Source organism: Maylandia zebra, linkage group LG16 (assembly GCF_041146795.1).
Source record: "Maylandia zebra isolate NMK-2024a linkage group LG16, Mzebra_GT3a, whole genome shotgun sequence".
Taxonomy (NCBI): domain Eukaryota; kingdom Metazoa; phylum Chordata; class Actinopteri; order Cichliformes; family Cichlidae; genus Maylandia; species Maylandia zebra.
This window is the reverse complement of record NC_135182.1, coordinates 32,472,915-32,488,778: the sequence shown is the minus strand read 5'-3', so window position 1 is coordinate 32,488,778 and position 15,864 is coordinate 32,472,915. Positions and strand designations below refer to the sequence as shown.

Sequence of the window (15,864 nt, the reverse complement as noted above, 5' to 3'; positions counted from 1 at the left end):
GTAGAAAAATGGAATCGTCCGGTGGAGATAAAACTGACCGGCAGTACAGCTGACGTAGTTTTTGGGGCATTGTTCAGGAAGGTTAAACCGTGTAGTTGGCAGTGTGTACAGTTTTTTTTTTTTATTAAAAAACAGCGTTTTGGGGGCCGTAGTATTTAGGGATTAATACCTCGGACGTTTAACAATAAGTGTTGTTCGAACAACAGCAACGCTACTGGGGCTACAGATAGTTGAAAATAGACACACTAGTCGTATAACAAAGCATTTGGCCAGACTGCGCGCTAACAAGGCTAACAGTTCTTTATACTTACAAAAGGCACACAAAGGAAATGCGGTCGATTAGTTTAAAAGCATTAAAAAGAAGTGTCTAAATGATCGAGTGGGTCTACTAAAAAAGGCTAGAAGTACAGGCAGCACATTAAGCTGTAATGTAACTTGCAGTCAGTGGAGTGGTATTTGTTAAAACAGGAACCTCAGATTGAACCAGGGATTCTGGATTTGTCAGCCTATTGGTATCTGATTTCGAAACATCGTTTTGAGTACTTGACAGCTACTTTGCAACGGATTCTACGTTAGCTAATTTTATGAGAAGAATGAAGCTGACATTATGGCGATAATCGCGAAAAACGAGATATCCAGACACTCGTATTCTGAAACTAAAATAAGGTAGCTAACTGGGAGCTAGCAAACATTTAGCGAATTGTTCCTTAGCGGAGCTATCTTGTCACCCTGCTAGTGTCAGCTGTAAAGAGTATAGTTGTCCTTCACCACTGTCACAAGCGTTTGTGTTAAGTTTAATGTGGGTTATCTAAGGCGCTGGTCCCCTGTGTTTTATGTTATAAACAGTTAAGATACGTGTTAGAAGTAGCAAGGCTGACAGGCTAACTAGTTAGCTAAGCTGAAGCTAACGGTTTTAGCTCCCCATTACATAGTAACGACAGTTATAGCTGCTGAGTTTGAGTGACAGGAAGAGAGACATCAGTGGTCCGTTTTTTCCACCCTCGACACTAATAATGGCAGCACCAACAAACGAGGCCTTGTTTTTGATAAAGGATGTGAAGCCTGGCTCGAAAAATTTGAATATCGTGTTCATCGTTTTGGAAATAGGTGAGTAGTTGGACTGTGAGGCTAAAGCGGTCTCTCCCTACATCAACTCGTGCTCCTTTTTCTTAAAGGGACCGGCAGCTTTGCTGTGAAAGCCATGAGAGATACAGCCTAAATACAGTGAGGCTTTGATTTAATACTGTTCTATGTGAAAGTTGAGAGTTGGCCTCTGGTAGAGCTATTTGTACCTTGAGTCTTTTTTTCTTTCTTTTTTTTTTTTTGTTAGGTCGAGTAACCAAAACGAAAGATGGCCATGAGGTGCGCTCATGCAAGGTGGCAGACAAGAGCGGTAGCATAGCTATCTCCGTTTGGGATGAACTCGGCAGCCTTATTCAGCCAGGGGACATCATCAAGCTAACCAGAGGGTAAGACTGCGGATGTAGAAATCTTCAATGTTGCCAGAGAGATCGGTGTTTGCATATTTTGTATGTCTGCACCAGTTTAACCTGGTATTTCTCTGCTAGCTATGCATCTATATGGAAAGGCTGCCTGACCTTATACACTGGAAGAGGAGGAGATCTACAGAAGATTGGAGAGTAAGTAGATGGTCACACACATCTATTTATGTAATGCTCCGGTCCCTCTTGGAATTCTGCTTAGCGTATCACTCTGTTCCAGAGTCATGCTTTGTAAAATGTAATGGTAAAACATTTTTAGTTTTAGGCAGTTTTAAAACACAGTCAAGCATTTTAATGCATTTCACAAAATATGATTGGAGCATTTTTGAAGTTTATTTCTAAAGCGAATAAAATTTCATTTTATAAGTTTGCACACTGACCTCTACTACAGTACAGTTTGTGGTTGTTACAGTCTGGCTTTCCCTTGGCTGATAAAGTGTGAATAGTGGGGCATTTCTTCATAAGGATGAGTGCAATACAGCTGATGGCTGAAACGATCATACAAGATGATTAAATGTTCTCTAATATCTTTCCAGATTCTGTATGGTGTATTCAGAAGTGCCCAACTTCAGTGAACCAAACCCAGAGCTGCTAGCCCAAGCAAACCAGCAAAACAAGTCTGTGAGTACTCTTAGGAAACTGGCCAGCTGGTGCAGACCCCTCAAGAACACTTTGGTTGTCCTGTTCTCACGCAGATCTGTGCATTTCCCCAAATAAATCAAGCTAAACTATCTTCTGCAAGCTTTCTGCATGCCTCAGTCTAAGTGAAAATATATTTAAGGTGGCCTTCCTCTTTGTCTACCAGGGGAAGCCTGACCAGAATCAGAGGGGGAACTCTCCACCCAATCAGAATTCAGGTACATCTGCTCCACCAGGTCAGTGTATTTTCCTAATGCAAATTTTGAGTTAACCACAAGCTGACTGATGACTTGTGTGCATGTGTTATGTAATTGTACACTTTGATGCTAACATTGGGTTTGTTGTTGTAGTCACCTGCATTTACAAAGCTTTATGTCTGTACTGATGGAGCCTCAAAACCTCAGATTCCAGACAGGGACTGGCATAAGGCGAAGCAGCTAAAAGAAGTTCGTCTGTCATCAATTGAATTATTCACAAATGTGCTTAATAATCTTTTAAGGGATGAAAAGGCTGGCATTTCAAGGGTTATGTAATTTTCTCACTTAGTTTAGTTTTAACTAGAGTTAAAACACAACTTGGCGGTAAAATAAAGAAAATACACCAAACATGAGGTGGCAATCATGAGCTTGCTTCTAACAAATGACTCATGTTGTGATTTTAAAAGGAAGAAGGTGACATGTTAAAACAAAACACACTTCAGTCGCACCCACAAATGTGAGACAAAAAACAGAAATGAGTGAGGACTGACTCATGTTTCTAACCTGCAGGTAACGGTGCCATGCCGCCATATGCCAACAATAATCAACCACCTGGTGCACCCCGTGACCCCACGTTTGGGAACGTCGGGCGGCCCAATGGACGGTCGCCTGGCAACGGTGCCCCTTCGGTTACTGCTGCTGGAGCCCCACCAGCTACAAAGTCCTCAGTTACAATTAGCAACGGCAGGGACCCACGACGTGCCAAAAGATGAAATTGGGGGTTAGAAGGTGCAGGGGAGGGTGGTATGTGAGAAATCTATGGACGTCACCATTTACCCCCCTCTTACAGCTTTCCGACCTGTCTGCCCCGTCTTCATCACAGCCTGTGTTGGCTATAAAAAAACAAAAAAAACCAAACAACTGACTACTTGCAGAATTTCTTTCTTTTTTAATCCAGGCTAACATGATCAGATGTGTCGTCTGTCATCCGTAGTGCAGGTAGTGCTCTCATAAGCAGCACAGTGTGATTATGATCTACCACTTTATGCGTTTTCAGGGCTTCTTAGATAGTCGCGACCTGGTGTGGCTGAGGTGTGGGCAGCTTCCCAGTCTGCACCCTTCTTCTTCAAGTTGCCAGTTCTGTGCCAGTGTTACCCCCCCAACTCCCAAACAAACACCAACCTGAACCCTTGCCCTCTTCATGTTCTTTAAAACTATACACCCTACTTGAACACTTGATGCACTTTCTTCTCTTAATTTATGTCGAGGCTTAGCTGTCATTTAATTCAGGAAATCAGTTTCTGCTTTATTTAGTTTTTTAGAGGGGAAAAAAAAAGGCCTTAAGTTGTGAAAATAAGTAGTTGAACTGACTGCCCACGTGAAACTCTTCAAACCAAACTGTTTTCTGAAGTGACTGTGTGAAAGGAAAGGTGTTAGTTTTGAGTTTTAATTATTGGTAGGTAGACTGATAGTGAACGGTTTCTTTTTTTCTTTTCAATAAGACATGTTTTGTTGTTTTCTTTCTTTCTCTTTTTTTCTTTGTTGGCCATCAACTGTACCTTTAGGGACCACTTAAATACTGGCAAAAACAGTTCACCAAATAAATTTTAGAGCAATTTTCTGTCACATTTGCTTTTCTGTAGTCTGTTTGAGAGCTTGAGTTACTCGTACTGTCGCTGATATATTCTTACACTGCAGTTTAAAGCCTACATGAGAAGTGTTCAGGGGCCTGAATGCACATCACCCCAAAAGACTCATCGTCCTGTAAACATGCTGCCACCTCTATTAAAGCTCCACACTGCCACCAACGGCAAAATAAACCTCCTTTCTGCTCATCATTGCACTCTACAGCACCATCTAGTGCCCAGATTGATAAATTATGTTATTTTTGGACATGCCTTCGCATGATTTGCTTTGCCCAGACAATGGTTACTTTACCGTTTTACTTTTCTTTACTTCAGGTTTTTGGCGAGATTGCTCAAGCAGAAGTGGAACTGGAGTTTTATTGTTTAACTTCCTTTATCACAGTTGGGTTAGGACCCTTATGTCTGTACAAATGAAAGCATTTGCATTAAGAATTTTGTTTTGAAGCAATGTGTTGCTTTCGACAAAACCCTGTCTTCATATCCTCTGTTGCACCAAGCACCTAAACGTTATGGCCTCAGGATGGCGCAATTTCCCAGTCTCACTTTTCTGACGCACTTGTGGTTTTTCTCTTTTTATTTTTTTTTGTTTGATTCTTACTCTCTATGTCAAAAGGTGAAAGGGCCTTTCACGTTAGTTTACGTACATGTAGACTTCAAGCTGCACAAAAACACCAGGACACCACCTTTGTCTTCTGTGTGCACAAGTGGAACAAAAGTGTAGTTGCCTGTAGAGGCCAGCTGTTTGATCCGTGTGCTGCTGGGACTACAAGAGATCCCTAAAGCAGCTGTAGGAGTGTTTTGTTTTTTTGTTTTTTTTAGTCTAAACAGCTGGACTTCATGTCATATTTAAAGTAAGACAAATTTAGGGTATCAAACCTCATTGTAGGGTGAACTTAGATCCTGAGCACCTGCATAAAGATAAATTTAAATATGCCCGTCCCCGAATCATCGTCTTTCCACTGAATGTCTTTATTTTAATTTCAGCAAAGTGGGAAATGCACAAAATCCCCTTTGAATAAGCAGCTCTTAAATACATTAGCACTGCACATCCAACTTGTCTTTACTAAAATTGCAAATTTCATTTGCAAGAGTTTCTCCCCCCCGTGGAGAAAAATCTGTTGAGTTTAAATAACGTTTATTCAAATTTTTAAACTTCTGTTTTTGTGTGACCTTGAAAAAAAAAAAGTTTCCAAACACACAGCACTTCTTCATAATGATTCTGTTTTTGCATCCAGTTCTAAAGGAAGATATCTGTCAGCACGACTGTTTGGCCTGTAAGAAGTAAATGGGTAAAATTTATCATTTAATTACTTTAGTATAAATGGCCGCTGGGGAGGATTTTATGTGTGGGGAAAAGCTGTGATTGGATAGGAATCTTCACCAGGATGATTTTTGGCCCCTGGGCCTTATGTTTGACACCCCTGCAATACACCATGCAAGTTAGATTGGCGTGCCAAGTACACTTTGATGTTAATGGGTAACGTTCCTTCCCCCCCATTAAAGTCTTCACAACACAATAAGATCCTGCAAATACAATCCCGTCTCACAGATGATAAAAGTGAGAATCTGTCTGTCGTCTTTGATATCAGGCAGGTTTTTTTCAGTGTGGCTCAGTGTTCGGGTTAGTGAGTCTAGATTTCTGCTGCACATTCCCACTGTATCTTAGAGCATCTAAGTTGACCTGGTCCAGAATTGCAAAGTAAATCCAATCAAACAACCCATCAGTTTTAACATCCCTAATCCAAAAGATTATTTTTACAGCTCCTGATACACTAATCCTGTTCTCAATCAGAGGTCGAGGCTCATTTCAAATATTTAAAGCACTGTTTCAGAATTCATTTCTGTGTTGCTCATGTGTTGTAATCACTTGTTCATTTTACTGTAACTCTATATTTCTACTTTTATTTACCAAGATGTGTTTTTTTCTTAGTCTTTTTTTGCAATCATGTCACTGCTGAGCACCTTTCAAAGAACTATTTTTTAAAGTTATTTTATTATTTTTTTCAAAGAACCATATGTTCAAAACATGTTTATGATAAAAGCCGAGAGCTTGTGACACTGGAAGTTGACACACACATGAGAAGTGTGGCAGGAAATGTGATCTTAGACACTCGTGTTGACAAAGAATGTGATGAGCTGGGAACTTCCTCAGTGTTTCATCAGAAGTCTAGTAGCGTCGTGTGATTTGTCATATTTTAGATTTGTACCGACAGAAGCCGACATGAGGATTTCAACCTGTTACATCAATAAATTTTGAACATATCGACTAATTTAAAAAAATTTTGAACACATACAAAATCATTTGTATAGGATTCTAAACTGAGTCGGAAAAGGTGGAGCAATGTTGTGGTGTGTTTTGCTTCATTTTGTATTTTACCCCTCGGCCTGAAAGGCTATTGTCAAGTTTACTGGAAATCTTTTGAGCACAACAGCTCTAGAAGCAGGCCACGTAGGATTTTCTTAAGCCACACCATTGGTTTATTTACAAAGAAGGATCTCTTATCAGCCTCACATGCTGACAGCTTCACTGCATCTACTGACAATCTCTTTTGGGAATCTGGCAACCCTGATACAACTCATGTATAACCTGTAGCTATACCAGCATCACTGTGCACTCAGGTGCACGACATTCAAGGCTTTTCCCCAATCTGCAATCACTGAATTATCATCATGACGGTAACCCTTCTGCTGTCAGATTGCTGTAACTGTTCATATTTTCAGGCCAGGGCACAGGTTGATGGTTGCGGTAAAAGATGATCTGGCAACTCCTAAAGATCCTACTGTTGACAGGCTGAACGGTACCCCAGGCTTTTTTTCCTTATTTTCCCATTTTTTCTGTATATGGCTTACACGATCGCGATGCATGGAACAAAACAAAACAAACAGTGTTTTTTTATTTCACAGATTTCACAGACCACATCAACAAGTGGTTTCTGTTTCAATTTTGCCTCCAGTGTGACAGTAATCCCATGACACAGTGATTCACATCATGGGCCTGGGTTTGTTTTGGGGGAAGCACTGTGGTTTAGCAACAACAACAAAAAAAGACTATTAAAAATACTCTGTAATGATGTATTAAAAAGAAAAAACAACAACACATGAAGCTGTAAAAAGAAATAAATGACAGTGACGTTGTGCTATATGCTTGCAGCTATGTGTAAATGTAAATGGGACTGGAAACAGACTTCCTTCATGTTTGGATTCTTGAGCAAATCAAAGTCTGTGTGTGTGACGCAAACAGGAAAATGGACCTGGTGGGAGGGGTCTAGAGGGATACATCATTTAGGAGACAAATGCCTTTGTGTGACACATTCAGTGCGTCCCGCTGAGAAGACATCACAATGACTGGTGAGTTTTTTCATCCTCCTTTCATCAACTTAAATCTGTTTGGGAAAAGTCTTTGTAATAATTTAATGCTTTCTTTTCTTTTTTTCTTTTTTGTCCTCAGAACCAAACGCATCATTGTCCTGGGAGGATTTTGGTGCCATTTACGATGCTCTGAACTTTAGCTATAATTACACAGACTTTTTACTTGACCCCGCCACCCAGCCCTGTAACTTTCACACCATCTCAGATACTGTGATGATCGTTGTCAGTGTCTTTTATGTCCTCATCTTTGTGATGGCACTTCCCGGTAACGTGGTGGTGGGGCTGGTGATCAGCTTAAGCAAGCAACCTTTGACCCCTTCTGACCTCTACCTCCTCCACCTGGCGATCGCAGACCTCTTGCTCGCCATCACCCTCCCGTTCTGGGCCACCTCGGTTACTCGGGGCTGGGTATTTGGAGAAGCCATGTGCAAAATAGTCACTGTCCTCCAAGAGGTGAGCTTCTACTCAACCATTCTCTTCTTGACTTGCATCAGTGTGGACCGGTACACTGTGATTGTGCGCGCCATGGAGGTTCGTAGGACTAATCGACAGCTGGTCAGCTGGGGAGTTTGTGCCGCCGTCTGGATTGTCGGAGCGCTTCTGTCCCTCCCGGGCTTGTTCAGCTCCACTTTCACCTCTTACAACTCTAGTCACGTACTGTGCACTGAAAAATACGATCCCAGCACTGCTGATGAGTGGCGACTGGCCACCAGAATTCTCCGCCACACTTTGGGTTTTTTCATCCCCCTGGCCATCATGCTGCCCTGCTACGGAATCACCATCCATCGCCTCCTTCACATCCGTGGGGGGTTTCAACGCCAGCGAGCCATGAAAGTTATCATATTCGTGGTCCTCGCTTTCCTGCTTTGTTGGACGCCGTACCACCTAGTAGTGATAGTGGACACATTTTTCAGGGCAAAGATAGTAGAGTATCAGTGCCCAGCGAGGACAGCAGTGGACCAGGCCATGTTTGTCACCCAGAGTCTGGCCCTGCTTCACAGCTGTTTAAACCCAGTGCTGTACGCTTTCCTGGGAGAGAAATTCAGAAGGAGGCTACGGCAGTTAATGGCAAAGATAAGAATCATTGAAAGATCGTCAACATCAAGAAGCAGCAGATTTTCGCTGTCATCGGAGCTCACGCCTACAATCATGTGAGAACATCAGAGACACTTGAAACTACTCAGATCAGCTGATCAGGGAGATTTAATGTGGGGATTAAAGTGTGGAAAACTGCTAGTTTTGATAATCCTCATATTTGTACTGCAGCTAATATTTGTCAAAGAAAGACTTCAAAATATTTTTAAATAATTTGTGTAATAATATTATTAGTGTACATACTTTTTAAGACTTTAGATTCTATTTTATTATTATTTAACTTTGATTTGCTGCACACACTTTTTTGTTAAATTCGCCCCGTCATCTTCAATGACGATTCTGAAGAAAGAGAAAATAAAAAATGTCGCGTTTCAACACGACATCGCAGCATTACAACATTAACACTGAGCCCTTGCCAGTGAACTCTGAGTTGCAACAATTCGGCGGTAGATTGTGAAACATCAGTTCATCAATTACATAACATTGAGTTATTTTTATAGAAATGCATTCACATTTTTGTATCTGTATATGGTTGCCATCAACGTCTGTATATATGAGAAATGAATAAAACCATCCACTTTGCTCCTTTGTTTGTGATTGATATGACACCGCAGAGTCATTGGAGGTTTACGTGTTCATTGATCAGCTGAGACACCACAGTCAAATGATGGGAAACCCCCCCCTCCACAAGGTTCCCACCATTCAAATTCAAATTCAAATTCAAATTCAAATTTTATTTGTCACGTACACAGTCATACACAGTACGATATGTAGTGAAATGCTTGGACAACTGCTCGTGACCTAAAGAAAACAAAAAAGGAAAAGGCTATGAATAAGATAGGAAATAAATATGAAAAATTAAAAAGGGTAAATTTAACTAAGAAGGAATAAAATATAAATTAAGGTTAAAAATGAAATAACTGTACAACACAAATTAGAATGAAGGGTAAATTTAACTGGGAAGAATAAGATAAAATATATAAATTAAAGTTGAAAATAAAATAACTGTACAACAAAATACACAATATAGAACTATATAAGAATGTATGAAGAAATCTAAATATAAATAAATATATACACAATAACAGCAGCTGTACAAGTATTAACTGGAAATGAAGAATATAGTGACCAGTGTTGTGCAAAAAAACAATGTGTGCAAAAACAATGTCCAGAAAGTCCAGTGTGTGTGTAAGAACTATATGTGTGGGTCAGTACTGTGTAGTGGTGTGATTGAGAGACCGTATCGCCTGCGGGAAGAAGCTCCTCCTCAGTCTCTCTGTGTTGGTCTTCAGGGAGCGGAATCGCTTTCCGGACCTCAGCAGAGAGAACAGTCTGTTGTTGGGATGGCTGAGGTCCTTCACGATCTTCCTGGCCTTGGTCCAGCACCGCCTGCTGTAGATTGAGTGCAGGTCAGGGAGCTCGGAGCGGATAGTGCGCTCAGCTGACCGCACAACCCTCTGTAGAGCTCGTCTGTCCTGCATGGTGCTGTTCCCGAACCAGGTTAAGATGTTTCCCGCCAGGATGCTCTCTATGGTGCACGAGTAAAAGTTCCTGAGCACCTTGGAGGGCAGTTGGAAGTCTCTCAAGCGTCTGAGGTGGTAGAGACGCTGTCGGGCCTTTTTCACCACGGTGTTGATGTGACAGGACCATGACAGGTCCTGCGTGATGTGAACTCCGAGGTATTTGAAGCTGTCCACTCTCTCCACTGAGCACTCGTTGATGACGGGGGTCTGGTAGTTCCTCTCCTGCTTAGTGCTGAAGTCCACTATCAGCTCCTTTGTCTTACTGACGTTTAGAAGGAGGTTGTTCCTCTGGCACCAGTTCTCCAGATTCCTAATCTCCTTCAGGTAGGCCGTCTCGTTGTTATCAGAGATCAGGCCCACCACGACGGTGTCGTCAGCAAACTTGATGATGGTGGTGGAGCTGGTAGTGGCCACACAGTCATATGTGTACAAAGAGTACAGCAGGGGGCTCAGAACACACCCCTGGGGGGCTCCAGTGCTGAGAGTGGTGGAGGCTGAGACATGTCCGCCCATCCTTACTGCCTGTGGTCTGCCAGTTAGGAAGTTGGAGATCCACTGACACATAGATGAGCTGAGTCCCAGATGCTCCAGCTTGGTGGTGAGTGTGGAGGGAATTATGGTGTTAAATGCAGAGCTGTAGTCTATGAAGAGCATTTTAACATAATTCCCCCTTCTAGTGTCCAAGTGAGTGAGTGATGTGTGGAGGAGATGAGAGATGGCATCGTCTGTGGAACGATTTGGACGGTAAGCGAACTGTAGTGGGTCCAATGTGTCTGGTAGTGAAGAAATGATGAAGTCTCTGACCAGGCGTTCAAAGCACTTCATCACTACTGAGGTGAGGGCTACAGGGCGATAGTCATTGAGAGAAGCAGGGTGGGGTTTCTTCGGGACAGGAACAATGATGGACTCTTTGAAGCATGTGGGGATCACCGACTGAGATAGAGAGATGTTGAATATCTCAGTGAACACAGGAGCTAGCTGGTATGCGCAGTCTCTTAGGATACGACCTGGGATGCCGTCTGGTCCTGCTGCTTTCCTGGTGTTCACTCTCTTGAAGGCTCTCCTTACTTCATGCTCGGAGATGACGAGCACGTTTCTGGTGCTGGCAGTATCTTCCTGTCTGCAGCCGTTAGCGCCGCTAACACTAGCATTGTTGGAGACCTTAGCTGCAGCCTCGAAGCGAGCATAGAAAGTGTTCAGCTCGTCTGCCAGAGTCACGGCCGCGTTCGTCATACCGGTTGTTGGTGCTTTATAGTCCGTTATTGTCCTTAGTCCCCGCCACAGGCTCCTAGAGTCACTCTGTTGGAGTTGTGACTCTAGTTTCCTCCCGTAGCGCTGCTTCGCCTCTTTCACCGCCCTCCGCACGTTATATGACGCGGCTTTGTACGGGTCCATGTCCCCCGTCGTGAGTCCCGTGTTGTAGGCAGCGGTGCGGGATCTCAGAGCGTCGCGGATGGTTTTATCCACCCACGGCTTCTGGTTGGGAAACGTTGTGATAGTCTTTGTCTCCACGGTATCATCCGCTAGTTTCCCGATGAATCCCACAACCGCTTCCGTAAACACGTTGACATCATCATCGGAGCTGTTTCTGAACATGCCCCAGTCTGCGTCATCGAGTGCGTCCTGTAACGCGGCCACCGATTGATCCGTCCAGCGCGCGACCTTCCTCTGAACCATTGGGTTAATGGTGTGAACTTTGCTTGTATAGGGGAGAAAAAGCAGAAGTTTTGATGACTGCAGCCACAGAAATGCAGCCATATTTGAGATCGGAGGAGCGATATCTACGCCCTCTTGATTACAAAATGATCAAAAACATCTAATTTACTTGATAACTGACAAGCATGTTGGTTCAATACTGGCACTGGCTGTTGGGTTTGCAGAAATAGCGCCAGTTTGGATGATCCACAGAAACTCCTATTTTGCCGGGAAGAACTTGCAGGTGTGCAACTAACCAACTTGTGTCTAACTTTAAATAGTTTTCACAAATCCAGGATGCAAAAGCTATGAAAGTGGATTTTCAAACTTTTTAATCTAACATTTACAGCCCAAAACGTTGCTTTCTTGGGTTTTGTGCTTTTCCTTTTTTCCTACCAGGTGTAAGAGGTTAATTAAAAGGTTCATGTTTTTCTCACTGCCCGGGTCTTACAAGCTTTGTCCTTTTTTACAACAAAACTGCTCCATGTATGTCAGGCTTTTTTGTTTTCATTGCAGCTGAAGTTTGCAGCTTCTTTCAGCATTCATGTATATTGTAAATCAGAATCAGAGACTTTATTAATCCCGGAGGAAAACTGAGTTGTCATAGCAGCAAATATATCTCAAACATCAGGCACTCGTATAAAATGAGTGTAAAACAGAGATATTGATAGATAAATATTAAGATAAAGAGATAAAGATAGAGATATAGGTATAAATATACATATAAATATAAATGGACAAGTACATGTGCAAAGCTAGCATGCTAGCACTAAATGTGTAGCAATACTGGGAGACCGCAGGTTTTTTGAGCTGTTTTGGGCACGGTTTGTGATAAAAGTACAATTATATACACGATTATACAACTTAAATTTGGGTTTGTTGATGGAAAGCCACTTCCAGATTCAGTTTTTGTGTCAGTTTTATAAGGTTTAACTTTATTTCCTTGTCTATAGAGTGTTGGACATCAGAGTCATAAGTCTCTCATGTTAAACTTTATTAAGTAAACCATTTGTTTGATAAACATCGAACATTAGTAAATAAAATAAAGAAACAAACAAAACAATAAATTCTTTAGGCCCCCTTTGTTTTACAAGAAAAATGTTCGCCCCCCCCGCGCGTGCACGCGCGCACGCACACATCCTCCAACCACACACACCCATATTTTGCTCCATTGTGGTTTATTTCACAACTCAAACATTTAGTAAACAATTAACCAAATAGAAGTAATCTGCAATAAATTACAGGTAGTAAGAAAATAAACTACTAACTCTTTTACGCTACATCCACATTTACACGGCTATTTTTGAAAACGCAGCTGTTTCGTTCACACGTGAACAGCGTTTTGAATCACCGAAAACGGAGATCTTTTTAAAACTCCTTTTTTGCGTGTACATGTGAACAAGGAATACAGAGTTCGCCAGGCAACGTCAAAGGTATGTGCCCTTTTTCACGTCACGCTGTGCGCCACGTTTTTGTTTACATGAGATGAATTGCAGAATGGCAGATAGAGACAAAATACGTTTCTGTTAATCTGACTATCTTCAGGTTTTACAGCTTACATACAAACAGGCAGCTACTGTCCCTCCATTTACAAAGGCAGAGGCGTCACAGTGTGATTATGTTTGTGTAGTTGTTTTTTTCCCTGAGTAATAATATTCAACATTGCTATCAAATAAAAAAAAACGCCTCTCTGTGCAAAATGGGTTTAAAAACAAACAACTGTGGGATACTGTTTGTCTGTGATTTGAACCGGGGGACAAATCGTGGCAGGATCAGCCTGATGTTATTTGTATCCCGCTGTAACTTTACTGTATAAAGCGCTAACATCTCCAAAATGTCAGGAGTAGTCATTACAACAAGTGTTTGTGAACTAAAAATCAAGAATGTGGGATACTGTTGCCATGGCTCTGCGCCCCTCCCCCTCCCTAGGGGGCGGGCCCCACACTTTGGGAAGGTCTGCTTTAGGGCATGTCGACATTTCCCATTTCCAAGGCAAACTTACGATGCTGAAAATGCAAATGCAACTTCAGGCTTGATAATTAGAGCTCGACTGATAAAGACTTTTTAAGATGCTGATATTAAATTGATATTTAAAAAGCCAATATCCTGGGAAATATCAGCTGATAGTTGTTAAGTCCATGATTCAGACACATCAATCATGAACAGATGTCTCCACCATTTGTTTCGTGTAGTTACTTGTTTCCACAGTGCGTGTCAGGTACTTCAAACATGTGTATTGCCAGCAGGGAAGTTCCAGAGGGCCCACTGGTGGGCAAACTTTGTACCATCAACACTTATAACACTCAATATCAGTCATAAATTACAGATGGCAAACTGAATGTAATGACTAATAGAAAAATAAGACCAGCCACTAAAGGATTTTTAAGAACAACACCGATAGAAGTATTTGGTGATTTAAAAAAACAGATATTCCGATAAACCCACAGATATTTTTTCTTTTGACCTAACATTTGTGACCGTAATAAATTGACTTGTTTAAGGTCTACCTTAACTAGATGTTACAAAGTCCTGTGCGTTGGAAGTGCCAACTGGAGGGCAAGCTATGCAACATTAACACTCACGTTAATATTTTTTTAATATATGATCTATGGTTTCTGAAAACAATGTGCACAGTTTTGCTACGTTTTTTTTTTTTTTTTTTGGGGGGGGGGGGATTATGCGACATACTAGCCAACATCAGCCAACAGGTTAGCACCTCTGACGCCACCTCAGCTACCTTTGCTACTAAATACTTAAGGATTCCTACAATATTTGTTTCATTGGTCCAACTCTTGCCTCACATAATTATTCCAATGATAAATTTGTTTTGAATGATACACATGAAATTTGACACCTTACACATAATGGGGGGGGGGGGGGGGGGGGCAATGTCAGACTCTGTGACTTAGAAATTGAACATATGCCCCATGCAGACCCTCTGGTGTACCAAGTGTTGCGCCACCTCACATGTTCTACTGACCTCAGGTTGGCTAAAAATTACAAGGGGGCGGGAGCCCAGCAGTGAGTGGTCAGATGGTTCAGCATGCAGCTGTCGTTCTAAGACTTGCTGGGCTGTGACTGTCATTTCCCCTGACTGGTAGAGCTAAGGGGGAGATCATGAGTGGGGCGGTTTAACTCATGGGATAAGGTGGGAGGGGGGGGGCACTGTGCGACTCACCAGAGAGGACTTGATGCTTCCATTCAACCAGAAGCCAACCAAGAAACACTCTCAAGGCCACCAGGAATAAAGAGGAATCTCACTGAAGACTTTCACACAATGCTGAGTGAATGCGTTACACACTTCTGGGAACTGGTTACAAAAGTTTGAAAAGTCAGAGAAGACCACGAAAAGAAGGGGGAGAAGCAACCGTCACTTCTAACAGACAAGTCCAGGGAGCCGTTAATGCAACATGATCCAGTAGGTCTTGCCCTAAAAATACCTTCAGGCAGGAGAGCGGCAGCTATCTCTATCTGCTTAATTACCTGATGATCAACAATTTCTTTTTCTTCTTCAAACAACAGCTGCGGTTAGAGAACAGCAATTCAAGGAGCACTTAATCTTATTGACGTGTTTCTAAAGTAAAAGTAAAATGAATTTATCTCTCCAATGTTCAAAAACATGAACACCATGTTAGCTGTAATGTATGTGTGTATGTGTGTAACCTGTAGCCTCTAATGCCCTTTTAAGGCATGACTACGGCTTGCTAAGACAAGGCCCAGGTAGTGATATAATCATAAAGTCCAGGTAGACTGTTTTAGCCATGAGAAAAGCTGAGGTGCAAATGACCCTGAAAAAAGGGGCAGATGAAGCAGGGGCACCACCAAGTCCCATCATCCCCCCAAAACGGTCCAAAGCAAGCCCAGACCAAGTTGTCCCGGAACCTCAAGGACCTGGTTACCACACCCCAACCCCACCGGTTTTTACACGGAAAATGAGGAACGCTGCCGTGGGGACAGGCTGTGACATCCGTCTGAAGGTGACTGTGGCTGGAGATCCACAGCCTTCCCTGTATTGGTACCATAACGATGAACTCCTCAACATGGAGAACCAAGAGTACGGAGGGCTATGGATTAGGGATTGCAAACCGAGTGATGCTGGTCTCTACACCTGCATTGCCAACAATCACCTGGGAGAGGCTCGGAGCAGCGCTGTGCTTGCTGTACTGGATCTGGGTGAAGGTAATATCCATCTGTCTAA

The 15,864-nt window shown here is 42.4% G+C and overlaps 3 protein-coding genes across 5 annotated transcripts in view; all 3 read left to right on the top strand.

The window, feature by feature from the left end:
- The first annotated feature begins 51 nt into the window (after positions 1-51).
- Positions 52-3,964, top strand: nabp1a (nucleic acid binding protein 1a). Its single transcript, XM_012921277.5, has 6 exons — positions 52-1,107; positions 1,331-1,469; positions 1,569-1,640; positions 2,039-2,123; positions 2,308-2,377; positions 2,909-3,964. The coding sequence occupies exons 1-6, from the start codon at positions 1,014-1,016 to the stop codon at positions 3,109-3,111; spliced, it is 663 nt and encodes a 220-aa protein (XP_012776731.1). The 5' UTR covers positions 52-1,013; the 3' UTR covers positions 3,112-3,964.
- Positions 3,965-4,114: 150 nt separating this feature from the next.
- On the top strand, positions 4,115-9,030 carry LOC101477118 (C-X-C chemokine receptor type 2). The gene is made up of 2 exons (XM_004559192.5): positions 4,115-7,332; positions 7,433-9,030. The coding sequence occupies exons 1-2, from the start codon at positions 7,326-7,328 to the stop codon at positions 8,506-8,508; spliced, it is 1,083 nt and encodes a 360-aa protein (XP_004559249.1). The 5' UTR covers positions 4,115-7,325; the 3' UTR covers positions 8,509-9,030.
- A 5,733-nt stretch (positions 9,031-14,763) lies between these two features.
- spegb (striated muscle enriched protein kinase b) overlaps positions 14,764-15,864 on the top strand; it is a 40,074-nt gene continuing 38,973 nt past the window's right edge. For all 3 annotated transcript variants that reach the window (XM_004559190.4, XM_004559189.4, XM_004559188.4), the window contains exon 1: positions 14,764-15,845. In XM_004559190.4, the coding sequence (XP_004559247.3) occupies positions 15,428-15,845 (418 nt within the window). In that variant the 5' untranslated portion in view covers positions 14,764-15,427. The remainder of the gene's footprint in view (positions 15,846-15,864) is intronic.

What these genes read in the sequence shown, in the direction of transcription:
- nabp1a (XM_012921277.5), top strand. Translation starts at nt 1,014, where the DNA reads ATGGCAGCACCAACAAACGAGGCCTTGTTTTTGATAAAGGATGTGAAG. An exon ending in ATCATCAAGCTAACCAGAGG is followed by an intron (nt 1,470 to 1,568) that starts GTAAGACTGCGG and finishes TTTCTCTGCTAG; the next exon opens with CTATGCATCTATATGGAAAG. An exon ending in CAAACCAGCAAAACAAGTCT is followed by an intron (nt 2,124 to 2,307) that starts GTGAGTACTCTT and finishes TTTGTCTACCAG; the next exon opens with GGGAAGCCTGACCAGAATCA.